The sequence below is a fragment of the Paroedura picta genome, chromosome 6, assembly GCF_049243985.1.
Source record: "Paroedura picta isolate Pp20150507F chromosome 6, Ppicta_v3.0, whole genome shotgun sequence".
In the NCBI taxonomy this organism is placed as follows: Eukaryota; Metazoa; Chordata; class Lepidosauria; order Squamata; family Gekkonidae; genus Paroedura; species Paroedura picta.
Window position 1 is genome coordinate 84,792,647 of NC_135374.1, and position 14,414 is coordinate 84,807,060.

Consider the following 14,414-nt stretch of genomic DNA (forward strand, 5'->3'; position numbering starts at 1 on the left):
ATTGCACATTGGATGCATAGGTGTTACTCAAGTTTAGAAGATATTATTTTCCCCATCATATTGTAGAATAATCATCCTGCAGGTTTTCCTTATTCTCAGTAGGCTTTTTCTTAGACCTGCTTCATTCTGCTCTTTGAGAAAGAATGCTGGCGAGCCATATTAGCATGCCATCTGGAAGGAATGGTATTTTTTCTGCCCAGTCCCACCCACATCAGTGCCATTTTTGTCCTGCGTACCTCCTGCAGATGCCATTTTCCATCCTTTTTTCTGCTGTGCCACTGGAGGGATCTATCTCATATATTTTTATTTTAGCAAATGAAGTAGTTGTATAGAGGGGATACAGAAGGGAAGAAAGGAATTATATATAATGTAATTGTGTATATCAAGGATTATTATTATTTATAATATAATATGTAAGTGTATAAAACGGAGATGTTTCTCCCCGACATCCTTTTGAATATAATTTTTAAAAGATTGACCATAAAATATAATAGTCCTTATTTCTGTTGGAGTACCTTTATATTCAGTAGGAGGGCTTTTCGAGCTGTCTGTGATTGCAGTAGCTATAATGACGTGTCGTAATAATGATTGTATTAAAATAAATAGCAACAGATGAAGATATATAGTGCTATAGCACTATAGTGCTGTAACAATCCTATTGCCACTTCTGTTGCTAATCTTAATAGAACTGTTAACAGCACTATTGCATGTGTATGAAGAAAACAGAAAACGGGTGGAGGCCTAAGTCAACAAGGCAGCTGTGATGACCAAAAGGTATAATGACAGAGAAAAGCTGGAAACAAGACTGAGGAAAATGCACAAAAAACTCCCCTGTGTGGGAGCTTTATTTTAGTGTGGCAGTGAAAGCAATAAAACTGATCCTCGCTGTACAGAAGCTGTCATTATGTGAATTGGCTTACCCAGCATATTGGAGTTGGAAAAAAATAGTTTTATAATACAAATTACATTCTAACTTGGGGAAATAATAAGCACTTTCTCAGTGTAGTCCACATATCACAAGGTTCACCCTTTCACATTCAAGAGATTCTTATGTGAGCATTTACCAGTTTTTTAATAAACTAATTCTGACCCATCAGGTCACTAATATAATAACAAATATAATCCAGGAGTATTTCTATTGAAATCAGTGGGTCTTGCATGAGCCTTATTTTGCTCTAGATTATATTCCTCCATCCAGTGGGTATGGGTATGTCATGGCTTTGACAATTTCTTTTAACAAGTGTCTTTGTCATTTTTACAGGCTTCTTTCTGGTGTCAAAAACCTCTTTATATTTCAGCTGAATGAGGGAAAGATTACTGTGAGAAATGATATCATGGTAACCCATTTGACCCATGTAAGTTAAATAATTGGATTCAGTAATGACTCTTGCTGCTCAAAGTACCAGAATTAAATAGTTTTTTTAGAAAAGATAGTGTCCAAAATGGAAACCAGTGTAAATCTTGGTTTCATGTGTTGTGTTATTAATGTAAGTGGAATATTGTAAGTGTATCTTATGTCCTTCATAAAACCTGAATAAATGCAATCACTCAGTTTAGGTTTGACATGTGGGAGATCTGCGAGAACTCCTGGGTAATTTCTCCATTCCCTCTACTTCTTGCTTTTCCACTTTGCTTCCTTCTAGCAGTGGCTTCACCCTAGCAGTGCCTTCACAATTTGGTGTAGTGGTTAAAGAGTGGCAGACTCTAATCTGGATAATTGGGTTTTATTCTCTACTCCACATTCCTACTGGGCGGCCTTGGGCTGGGTTGGCATACAAGCTTTTCACTTGACAATTGGAATAAAATTTCTGACCTTCCCCCAGTCAGAGGGTTAATTAACTGTTAGTGACTGATCATAAGAGACAATTATCATCTTGGTACAGCCTTGTGGTTTAGTGATTAGTGCATTGCATTAGAACAGATGCGAGACCCCATAGTTTTCCACATTTCTGTTTTAAATGTACTGTTCCTCCCATGGGTGGGGATAATACTTTAAAGTCAATCCACCCTTTGCTATTCCCAGTCCCTATTTTCACCTTTCCCTTTTTAGCTCTTTCCAGTTTTAGCTTTCCTTTCTCCTGTCTTTAAGCTTTTTAAATCTCTCTTCACATTACCCCTTGCAGTGTGACACTAACTGATTGGAATTCTGGGCATTATTGGTTGTGAGTTGCCTAGCAACCCCCCGGATGGCCACCAAGACCTCACAATGTAGACTTGTGAGATCTCAAGTGGTACATTTCTCTTAAAGAAGCATATATGCTTCTATGATTTGGGTTTTTTCCTAACCTCCAATGTATTTTCCCTATATTTCATATTTTTCTATATATTTTGGCTCTGCAAACCCTAGTCTTTTAAAGCAATATCAACTGTTTGCCCTTTACTCCATTGTATGATTTTTTTAAACCCACTCTATGGCTTGGTTCAGAATTGCATATCATATGTTAACATTTCATTAGAAAACAGTACTGCACAATAATTATTTTTATTTCGTAGAATTCTTTAAGATCAATGTTGGAGCGGATAGCAGCATACGGTCAAGTTGTATTCAGGCTACAGAAGTTCATTGATGAAGTGATGGGTCACAGCTCGGAGAACATAATACCTGGAACCATTTCCACTCCCAAGAAAGGAGCAGAAGCCCCATTTAGAACCTATCAAGCTTTCATGCTGGCTCTCTATAAATATTTCATTAGTTTCAAAGAAGAGCTTACTGAAATTGAGAAGTGCATTATCCACAAAGGTAAAATACTTTTCATTATAGCAGAGAAGTTTTTGAAAATCTTAATTTAGCATGAACATGCAAGATGTCTTGATTACTATTCATACATTTTAAAATGTGAATGTATCTTGTGTTTCACAGATACAACAGTCACTCTCTCCATAGTCATAGATAAATTGTCACATCGTCTAGCACAGCTGAAGGTACTTCATAAAATTTTTAGCACTGGAGTTGCAGAAGTACCACCTGACACTCGAAATGTTGTAAGAGCATCCCATTTGCTTAACACACTGTACAAAGCTATTCTCGACTATGACAACGTTGGAGAAGCCTCTGAACAAACAGTATGTAGAAACTCTTACTTCATTATAATTCCTGCGGGAGAAATAACCACTGCCATCAGTTGAAGAAGAAGCTTATGTGTAGACTCACTGGACTGGGAATGTCACCCTGTTCGCTAGATATTACAGAAGTATAAGTCTGCAGGTGGCTGGGATTCTTAGAACCATCATCTTAATGAGCTCTGTACTTGACCATATATTTCTCAGTGAAAACACTTCTGTGTGCAAATGCTTGCACATATCCTTAACACGCCCGCGGTGCCGTGGGCGCCGTGGACTAAATAATTCATTAAGTCCTTGGGGGGAGGGCTTTGTCCGTGATGAGGAAGGGGCCTGATTGGCCCCTTCCTCCGGACAGACCATAAGTATCATTTATAAATCATTATATATAAACATGAGCAGGGTTCCAAATACTATATTGCCTTTCATGTGTGAGCTGGGACTTTTCAGATCTGTTGGCAGCCTCTCCCACTCTCAAAAAAAAGGGAATTATTTTACTGTTTGTTTGTTTTTTAAAAAATCCTCTCTGCATGGTCCACGCATTGGATTTTCTGGATTTAATGTATGTATGTATTATTACATACTTGGGATGTGTTCAGCATTGGGTGTGATCCAGCACTGCAGAAAGGCCTGAACAAGTACATGCTGTGATGGCAGGGCTGCTTCAGCTCCAGTGACACCACCACTTACTTCATTTGGTTCCAATTGGAGCCTCTTACCCTCCCCCCCCCCACACACACAGGCCAAAGCAAGCTGCCCTGTACTTGTTCTAGCCTTTCTACTGTGCTGGATCACATCCTCAGGGCAGGACAGAGGACAGAACAGGATGAAAGGCAAGGCCTTGGCTGTGCAGCCAACTCACTTGGAAGGACTGCTGGGGTGAGGCTTCAGGGAGAAGGGAATGGAAATAGGCTTGATAGGCTGACTGGTTCATGTCTAGGACTATAGGAAAGCTGAAGGCCCTGGACAAGCTGTCAGAGTTCTGCAGGTTCTGTAAAATATAGTCTTTCGTTCTGCCAGGTCTTTGGTTGAGGCCAGGATTAAAATCTAGGGGGCCCCCTCAGGCTTCGCTGTACCATCTAGTGACCTCCTCTGGGGATTGGCTGTGGGTAGAGGGACGTTTTTTGACATCTTGTTGGTTTAATCTTCACTCCTTTCTCTTGAGGAACAAGGGGCATAAACATGCTGTTGTAATTAATATTGTGTTTTCTAGCAGATTCCCCGTCATATTTGTAACTAATAATTTTTAAAATCTTTGTTGCAGGTATCTCTTTTATTTTCTCTCTGGGTTGAAACAGTAAGGCCATATTTACAGACAGTGGATGAGTGGATTGTCCATGGTAACTTGTTTGATCCTGCTAAAGAATTTATAATACAGAGGTAGGGTTAATGAACACTTGAATGAAATAGAATGCTTTTCATTGGGACAGCCAACCCTGACTAGATGCCAATGGCTGCGATACCATGTGAAGCTTTGTTCTTATATCCAGCAGTGAATACAGCTGTGGGTTGCTATCTGTGAAAGTCAAAATAAGTAACTCACTTTTGCTTTCTCTTTAGCTTCAGTAAAGGGAAATGTCGATGCTGTTATGATCTAGTAACTAGTTCTACACAATAAAACTGATTTAAAAGTTGCCATTCATAAAATAGCTAGTAAAGTACCTCTTGGAGAAACTCTTCATAGTCTAATTTGATAGTGGGAATCAAAATAATTTATGGGCAAAATGATCACTCAGTAGGTGGACATTCGTGATATTGTATAAAATCTTCTGGGTATTAACTGAAGAAAGTTAATTATTTTTGACATATTTGTAGATCTAGACTGTCTGAGGTCAGGAATGTCTCCATGGAGTTCAGGTCAGCTATAGTCCTTCCTGGGGGGAGGCCCAACCCCCAGTCTTCTCCCCAATGAAGTCAATTTACCTGGTCCACTGGGAGAGAGAGAGAGGTCACAAAGACAGAGGTTGCAGTATCTTCATACTGGTCAGGGAAGGTCACACCCACCAGCCCAGGGCCCTCCCGGATGACAGCAGTGCCACAACTGAGAGTGCCCAAGGCCTTGAGGAAGAGCCTAACAGCAACAGTGTCAGAGAAACCCCCAAATGCTGCCAAGAAACCTCAGGTGGAGCACACACAGAAGGCTCTCCCAGGGAATTTCCCCTTGCCTGGCTTGCTGCGGGAAGCAGGTGCCCAGATTAACCCAGAGAGGAGAAGACCAGTCAGCACCAGGAGTGGATTGGCAGCACCAAAGAAAATGCAGACAGAAGCAGTGGCATGCCAAAGTGAGGCAGAAGTGGGTGAAAACATCCTGAGTACTCACCCATGAGAGGTTCAGAGCAGGGCAGACTCAACCTACAAAGAGGAAGCTGGGAGGAAGCAGGTTGGAGAGGTTCAATGAGGCCATGAGGAATGTGAAAGTGAGGGCTTCAGGGGAAGACAATGGAAAGGGAGGCAAGAAGAGGAGGGAACTCCTGTCAATAGGTAGGGGGGAGCACAAGCCAGTGGCCTTTTCTTAGCAGTGGAGTGTCTGGCAGGAGAAGGACTAAGGTGAGCTAAAACCCCTCCCCTCTCGTTCTGAGGCCTATAAATTTCTCATCTCGGTTGGGGCAAAATGGCAGAAGGTGGCATTTACAAATTGTGACATGGACAAATATTGCCCCATTTCTAGACATGCTTCTGAATGTAGTGCCGTTCCTTCAGTGTTTACTTACTGGTTCTTCTAGTTGCATGGGCCATTTTGAGCTGCATAATATTATTTTACTCTAGTTAACTATTGAAAAGTTGTGCATGGTGATGAGCAGACATTTGGCAGCTTCATGCATTTCTAGCTGTTGATTTTCTGTAAAGCCATAGAGAAAATATAGAATATTCTTTTAACCTGTTAATATCATGAATCTGAGTATACTGGTAACTTCTGTGTATACTTAAACACAAAAGCAAAACTAGAAAGATTTTCTCCCCCAGTTGACGTCCTAATGAAAATAATCTTTGTTAATTTTTACCTGACATACTACTTGTTAATAGGGAAGCAGTGTTGTTTTTTGTTTTTTTGGTTTAATTTTTGGAAGATGAAGATAATGGTTTCACATTTGTCCTTGCAGAAACAAAAATGTTCCAGTTAACCACAGGGACTTCTGGTATGCAACTTACACCTTGTATAGTGTTTCTGAAAGGACTGAAAATGAGGAGAAGATGAGCGATAATGCCAGTGCCAGTTCAGGCAGTGATCAGGCACCTTCAAGCAGGCAGCACACCATGGTCTCATTTCTAAAACCCGTGCTAAAGCAGATCATCATGGCTGGAAAGTCCATGCAGTTGCTGAAGAACTTGCAGTGCGCTGATGGCTCGTCACAACAGGCTGCATCAAGAGGTAAAGTAGTTAGGCTGGGGCAGTGAGACTGTTTGCGGCTTTGGTGGCATGCAGTTGCCATTACTATCCCAATACTACGTAGGGGTGCATTTTCACATGTGATCGTATAGGGTAGGGTTTTGTTGCAGATTCCTAAATAGATACTTACATTCATAGACAATTGCCTCTGCATGATTTGCAGTTAGCTTTAATGTTAGATTTCTTGTCTGTGAGACATTTGTAAAGCTTAAGTTTTCAGAGGTCATTTAAATCCCAATATGTTTTATTTTTTAGAAGATTTAGTGTCATTTCAGAAAACAGGCTTCTATTCATGAGCTGTCCGGTATACTTTTTATTTTTTGCCTTAAAGACTGAGTCACGCAAGAAAATTGGACCCCCTGGTTGGGTGATGTGTTCATGTGTTTACTGTCTTTGCATGATTTCCACATGGAAGTTCATGTTGTAAAGTAGTCCCAGTGTGCACTGGGAAGTCTGAATTCCTTTGGCTCAATTATTATTATCCAGCCAAGAACTAAACACATAATAGTACTTAATATTGTAAATCTGTGGTGACTGCAAGAAAGTAACAGTATGCAATGAAAACTTGGTTGTGGGAATTGGTATTCTGCTCCAGTTGAAATCTGTGTAGACATAATGCACTGTCATAGTTTAAGAGGTCTGGATTAACCAGAGGAATTCATGCTGAAGAGGTGTAAGTGCTATAAGGACTGAAGCATTTTGTGTCCTGCTTTCTACATCATTTTTAAGTGTTTTGAAGGGCTCTTCAGCTTCAGACACCAAATGGCTTGCCATTGAATAAAATCTTTAAAACAGTATTCTGAACATCAGCAGAGGGTCAGTTGTTTAGGGGTTTTTTTTATAGGACATCTCCACTAGTATTAGGGGGAAATATGTAGCTTTCATGTTCTGGATTCAGGTATTTGGTAGACATATAAAAATGTCAGAGAGTCACAAACTTAGTTTAGATTAACTATATTCTGTTGGTGCTGTACCCAGCTTCATTAACAGTCTGAGGGGGCTTAAATTTTTGCTTTTTATTCTGACAAACCAATAATAAGGTAAATAATATTTCACTAACCAATTCAGATGCAGAAAGGAAGAGTTTGTATACATTATTTCTGGAATCTGTCCAATCACGGCTGCGTCATGGGGAGGAACCTGTCCAGGAGGTTATTACAGAACAGCAGGCAACCAAACAGAGCCTAATAAAGATGCAGTCTATTGCAGAAAGGCATTTGGAATTGGATGATGTTCATGATCCCTTGCTGGCTATCAATTTTGCAAGGTAATAGAAGTATTACAAAATAATATCCTTTTACTACTTATTTCCACCAGAAAAAGAACTGAGGAGTTCCTGCTTCTCAGGTGGTAAAAAAAAATTAAATTAACATATTGGTGACACACAGTGTGGCCGCTCATATGGTCTGTAGAGCCTGGGCAATGTCAGGGTGTTCCAAGCTGCCTGACCAGAACAAATGTGGGAATGTCAATAGGAAAGCAGGTGCACAGTCAAAGGTGGGTAAGAGCCAGGAAAGGGGAGAGGAGAGACAGAGAATCACATGCTGGAGCTGTAGACCTAGGATCCTGCTAGTGGGCCTCCTGATGGCACCTTTGTTTTGGCCACTGTGTAGCACAGAGGGCTGGACTGGATGGGCCATTGGCGTGATCCAACATGACTTCTCTTATTTTCTTCCGGAATGTGGTGGCAGCCAGCTGAAAAAGCAAGTGACTGGGCTGAGTCAGTGAGGCACAGGCAGTGAGACAGCCAGGGACTGTTATCAGAACATCTGTGGTTGGCTGAGACATATATGCTGAAAAGACAGCTGAACCTTCCTGCTAGAGGAGGGAGTCAAAGAGCTTGGAAGGGGTGAGAAGAGAAGGGATTAAGGACTGCAGACAGGCAGCCACAGGAGCACCCCTGAAGAGAAGTGCCTGCCAGAGCATCAGGAACCAGGGTTGCCAGTCTCCAGGCCAACCCCAGACAATCAAGAAGCAGCCTAGCCGGAGGGGGAAGGGTGAGAGAATGGGACTAAAAGGTTCACAGAGACACCTGCTGGCAGCATTGATTTTGGCACTTTGTACCTGGTGAGGCCAAGGAACATGCCCAGGGGACCTAGCTATTAGTCAGTTCCCTGGTGTGAGGCCATGGGCAAAAGTCACATACAGAAAATACAGTTGGACACGCTGGAAGGCAGCAAGGGCTGCTTATATTCTGCTCAGTTCTTGTTTCTACATCAAACAGCTGCTGCTTCTCCACTTTATTCATTAAACCATTTCATTGATATGCTTTATCCTAAGGCCTTATTCCTTGCACTAAGTGGTTTTCAAACTTGCTTGGATAAATGATTAGGGGTTTGACCTCTACTGCTGTGTTTAACTTATTGTAAGTAGGATCCTGTTTATGTAATTTCTGTACTGTTTAATGCAGGGATAGTCAAACTGCGGCCCTCCAGATGTCCATGAACTACAATTCCCAGGAGCCCCCTGCCAGCGAATGCTGGCAGGGGGCTCATGGGAATTGTAGTTCATGGACATCTGGAGGGCCGCAGTTTGACTACCCCTGGTTTAATGTGTCATGTGCATACTTATGCTATGCTTCAGTTCTTTCTGGTGGTTCCAGACTTCTAAAATCCTAATGCACTGGTTATTGAATGTCCCATTATTGTGATTGTGCTGAGTCACTATGTGTAAGCCACTTGGAGCTCCTGTGAGAAAGGCAGGACTATCAATGATGTAAATAAACAAAACACTGGGCCCGAGTAAAGAGCTTGTAATATTTCTCTGGGATCTTGAGGGTAAAGGCCAATCTGAGGAAGTTGTGGAACTATTTGCTAGGTTGTTTTGGTCTTCTGTTTTTGTGAAATGTTTGAAAAAAGGTTAGCCATGGTTTATAGCAAGAAAGCTGCCAAGCTTTGTTGGATGCAGACCCAGGAAGTCTGGCATTGATTATAGGTTTTGTCTGGAATAAGACCATATTTATTTATGTTATTATTATATTCCTGTACTGCCCTCCTCTGAGGCTCAGGGCAGTTTACACAAAACATAGGGATAATATGGTGTAATTCATAACATCAAAAACAACAATAACAGTAGATATCAGAACTGGTCAACAAGAATTACAACATTTTGCAATAACATTTATTTCTAACCATGATCCTGTAGGTCAGTGGTCCCCAACCTTTTTATCACCGGGGACCGGTCAAAGCTTGACAATTTTACTGAGGCCCGGGGGGGGGGTCACCGCCGCTTGAGCCCCGGCTCCCCTGACTTCCCACCACCCACAGGGAGGCGCTGCCAGTAGCAGCTACACAGTGCCACACTGAGGGGAGTCCCAGCCATGGCAGCTGCCGGAGAACACCAAAGGTGAGCCAGTGGCAGAGTGGCAGGGCAGCCCCTGAGGTAGCAGCTGGGGAGGAGGACGAGGAGGAGCCGTGGCCCGGTACTGACTGATCCATGCACCGTTCCCGGTCCCCGGACCAAGGGTTGGGGACCACTGCTGTAGGTGGTCGATTTGGGCTCAGATCATGGGGAAGGATTTCTGGGAGGCCCAGCAGATGCTGTTGGGTTAGTCAGCCTCAACCAAATGCCTGGTGGAAGAGCTCCACGGAGCTCTTCGATCACACCTTTTCAAACAGAGGTGTTACTGTTGCCATCTCACCCAAACAGGAATCGAGGATGTTTTTAGTTTTTGAGTGTGGTGATTGTGGTAGTTTTGGGATGTTCCAGATATCAATATAGTCATGTCTAGATTTCTGTGGCTATACATGTGGCTAGTAGGACACTGCCATAGCTGCCCTCTCCATTGAGACTTCTAGGCATCAGTGCTAGCTGTACAGATATGCAGAGCCAATAGGTCTCCTACAGAGACTTAGAAATTCCGTAGAAATCAAGCTCTCAGTTTCATGATAACAGTTTTTATCCATGCAACTTCTGTCACTCATTTGGCCCATCCCCTAGGTACCATGGGATTTAGATACCTTTAGAACTTTGGGGAAGTTAATGTAAGAATGGAAGTAACTGGCTTTGACATAAGCCCTCTGGAGTGTATTGTAATTAACTGTTAACTCCCATGTTCAAAGATTTCTAATTGGTATTTTTGTTATTTGTGCAGGTTGTATTTGGAACAAAGTGACTTTCATGAGAAGTTTGCTGGTGACGACGTTTGTGTGGATAGATCCTCTGAATCAGTTACATGCCAGACATTTGAACTGACATTGAGGTCTTGCCTTTATCCCCACATAGATAAACAATACCTGAAATGCTGTGGAAATTTAATGCAGACTTTGAAGAAAGATTACAAGTGAGAGTTTAAATATATTGTCACTTGTAGCATGTGATCCTTTTTTGCAGAATGTTTAGTCTGGGTTTAGATGACTGATGCTGCCTCATTCACAAGATTAATTCTTCCTAGGAGGTCAGCTACTTTGGATGGGGCAAGAAGCAGCCTGATGATATCGAGAAGCTTTTGTGGAAGGAGGAGATGATTGTGGGAAGGGACACAGGAGCTTGATGACAGGCCTCCATTTAACAGGAGCAGGTTAAAGATTCAGCCTAAACCTGTTTTATTCCCCTTTAACAATATTCAATGGGCAATTTGTAGATTAGTTAGTGTATAAAATTGTACTAATTGGCATATTTTAAAATTTATATAATAAAAATAAAATATAAAAATATTGTGTATATACATGTATATATTGCTTTCTAAAAGCAAAATGGCAAATATTCCCAGTACTTTGTGGAGAGTGGCAAACTGCTGCACTCTTTGCTATCTTAGTACATGCATATTAATTTTTTCTCTCTTAGAGACAGGAAAAATAACAGTTTAAATTGGAAAACAAATTTTGTATTGAAGAGAGTAGTATAGTAAATAAAATGGAGTCTGAATGAAAACAGTCTCATATATTTGTAGTTGGTAGGATTATCAACATATTTGGTTATCATGTTAAACTTTATAACATTGAAAATGCTTAACTCTTTAATAATTTATTATTGAACAGATTCTAGCATACTGTTGCCAAAATTCATATTTAAACAAGCAGCATATCCCTGAGAATATCTTGTATATGTTTACAGTCTATCTAATGCTGCAGATTGTCTTACATAAAATTTATCATAGTATACCTTTTGAGGGAGGGAGTCAGATGTTGTCTAACAATGTTATTCATTCCAAAAGAAAAAAAATCATAGTTCTTTTAGTGTTCTCCCAAATGTCTCAGTTTTTCAGTTGGAAAAAGTGAAAAAGGATATCTGGAAAAATAGTGTTTCTGGATTTCTCCCTTGAACCTTCATATCTCTAGCTAAAATTCTTATTGACTAAAGATGAGTGTTGGATGTTCACTGGAATGGAAATGGGACTACTTATGATTAGCAGGTTGAAGGGACAGGAGTCTGAAGACAAAAGAAGGCAGGGAAACTAGGAAGGTGAGGAAGAAAAGGGTTAGTAGAAAACATCATGGGATCCAAGGAAAGGAAGAGGAAAGTGGATGAGAATGAAGAATGTTAGTTTTATAACAGCTGTAGCCATCTTATTCTGACAGTCTCCTGAATCTTGCATCTTACTGGTACTGTATAAATTAACTTTCATTAAAGGAATTCATTTTCGTAATCTGCATACATTTGAGAGATTTCTTTTACAAATATTGAAATATTAATTGGAAAATTGAATTATGAAGAATGATGAAGTGAAATCTAAAAACTGATTTGTGTTTCTTGCTCAGGCTGGTAGAATACTTGCAAGCAATGAGAAACTTTTTCTTACTTGAGGCTGGCGATACCATGTATGACTTCTACACGTCTATTTTTGATAAAATAAGAGAGAAGGATTCATGGCAGAATGAGACGTTCCTTAATGTTCAGCTACAGGAAGCTGTTGGGCAACGCTACCCAGAAGACAGTTTAAGGTAATAAGCATATAATTGTAATATAAATTGTAGTGGTAAAAAGGAAATGTTTCTACAGTGTAGCAAGGAGATTATAAAGGACACATGGGGTCTGTGCTAGAGGCTATTTGGAGAAAAGTACACACAGATATTACCGTTTACCCCCCAGCAAGCTGGGTACTCATTTTACCGACCTCGGAAGGATGGAAGGCTGAGTCAACCTTGAGCCGGCTGCTGGGATTGAACTCCCAACCTCATGGGCAAAGCTTTCAGGCGGCTGCCTTACCACTCTGCGCCACAAGAGGCTCATTAAACGGTAATGACTGGGGAAGGCACTGGCAAACCACCCCGTATTGAGTCTGCCATGAAAACGCTAGAGGGCGTCACCCCAAGGGTCAGACATGACTTGGTGCTTGCACAGGGGATACCTTTACCTTTACCTTTACACACAGATATAAATCAGAAAATCCTACTGAGCATCGAACATGGAGTCCTGTTTTTCCATCCTTTGCATCTTCTGCTTAAATCAACTTGCCTTCTCCAACGAGTCTGGCTTTGTCCATATAGGTCCTGTGACCATTTAGTATATTCTTTTTAGGTATCAAAGGGGACTTTTTATTTATCCTCTGCCAGTGGAAAAGTAGGTAGGACTGAGAATGTTAAATGTAAATACGAGAGGCTTGGACTAAAAAGCAGGCATGGGGCTGTGCGTAACCTGAGACTACAGAAGCCATTCTATCAATGAAATAACACACAGCAATCAAGTACTGAATATATAGTGAGCTTAATAATGAGCAGCTATATAGCACAACTTGACCTTTATTAGGGACTAGGGGCCAAGCCTGTTGCATTCAGGAATACAGCGAGCCCTAGATTGGTGGACGGCCTCTCCCTCCCCCCAGGACCTGGAAAGGCTGCAGGCTGGAGGCCCCCAGGAAGGGAACTGCAGCCTCTGAGCCTTGGAGGGAAGTAGAAGGAGGGGGGGATGGAAGGCGATCGTCTGGCAAGCTGGTTGGAGGAGGAGGCACTCAGGGGTGGGACGGCTGCCCTGAGTGGGTGTTAAGCGCTGAGTGGCACTTAAGACATGAGACATGCTCCTCCTCCAAGACCTTACCAGAAATATATTATGTGGAACAAATAAGTTATTTGATTTTTAAAGAAAAATGAATTGAACGTCACACTTCTCAAAGCAAATCCCAATCATTTTCTCCTAACTTAAAAACTATGTAACACATGGCCTTTATGTGGTGAGAGTAATTAGATATGTACCCTTTGTGCAGAAAATAGCTTTCCCTCAAATCTAGTAAAAAGTTTAGAACATAATTAATTGCTGCTAGGTATATTTTCCGTTTGATGCAAAATGTTAACTATCTCCCGGTAGAACCTAGCATGGGCAGCTAATGTGTGTTTCTCTACTTAGGTTGTCTATATCGTGTGAAAATATTGATCTTGCCAAAAAGAAACTTCCTGTTCATACCTTGGATGGTTTAATACTGAGTTATAAGGTAACAGGCAATTGAAAAAAATCAACAGAAGTAAAAGATTAAATCACAACACTGAATAGAAAATAATATGCAACAAATGAAGAGGAAAATTGAAACAATTGAATCAAGGTCATTTTGTTTCTTTTTTAGGTCCCTTGGCCTGTGGATATTGTTATAAGTGTAGAGTGTCAAAAAATTTATAACCAAGTGTTTCTCTTGTTGCTGCAAATCAAGTGGGCCAAATATAGTTTGGATGTGTTAAGATTTCATGGTAAGGAAATTAATAGATTCTTAATTATGCAATTAAAATGTTTCCTAAAAATGAGGGAGTTGTAGCCACATTACTTTAAGGTTCGACAGGAACCTAGTGCTTTTTTAACCTACCCAGTCTGGCTTGGAAACAGGAATAGAAACAGAGTATATGAATGGAGGAAATACAGGGAGAAGTAGGTGTTTGTGGCACAGGGCAAGCTATATAGGGAAAATTGATGATGGGAATGACAGAACCAACAGATGGGCTGCTGATGATTAGATCCTAAGTAGCTATGGCTATTTGTCTGCTGTAAGCATAGCTGTTGTACTTTGCCAGATATAATTCAAATGAAACTGAATTAGTGATTT

The 14,414-nt window shown here is 41.0% G+C and overlaps 1 protein-coding gene across 2 annotated transcripts in view; it reads left to right on the plus strand.

Moving 5' to 3' along the window:
- TUBGCP5 (tubulin gamma complex component 5) overlaps window positions 1-14,414 on the plus strand; it is a 28,768-nt gene that overhangs the window by 7,256 nt on the left and 7,098 nt on the right. For both annotated transcript variants that reach the window (XM_077343394.1, XM_077343395.1), the window contains 10 exons: window positions 1,262-1,355; window positions 2,494-2,740; window positions 2,861-3,063; window positions 4,325-4,440; window positions 6,162-6,430; window positions 7,517-7,715; window positions 10,542-10,730; window positions 12,148-12,330; window positions 13,730-13,814; window positions 13,944-14,064. In XM_077343394.1, coding sequence (XP_077199509.1) covers window positions 1,262-1,355; window positions 2,494-2,740; window positions 2,861-3,063; window positions 4,325-4,440; window positions 6,162-6,430; window positions 7,517-7,715; window positions 10,542-10,730; window positions 12,148-12,330; window positions 13,730-13,814; window positions 13,944-14,064 — 1,706 coding nt within the window. The remainder of the gene's footprint in view (window positions 1-1,261; window positions 1,356-2,493; window positions 2,741-2,860; window positions 3,064-4,324; window positions 4,441-6,161; window positions 6,431-7,516; window positions 7,716-10,541; window positions 10,731-12,147; window positions 12,331-13,729; window positions 13,815-13,943; window positions 14,065-14,414) is intronic.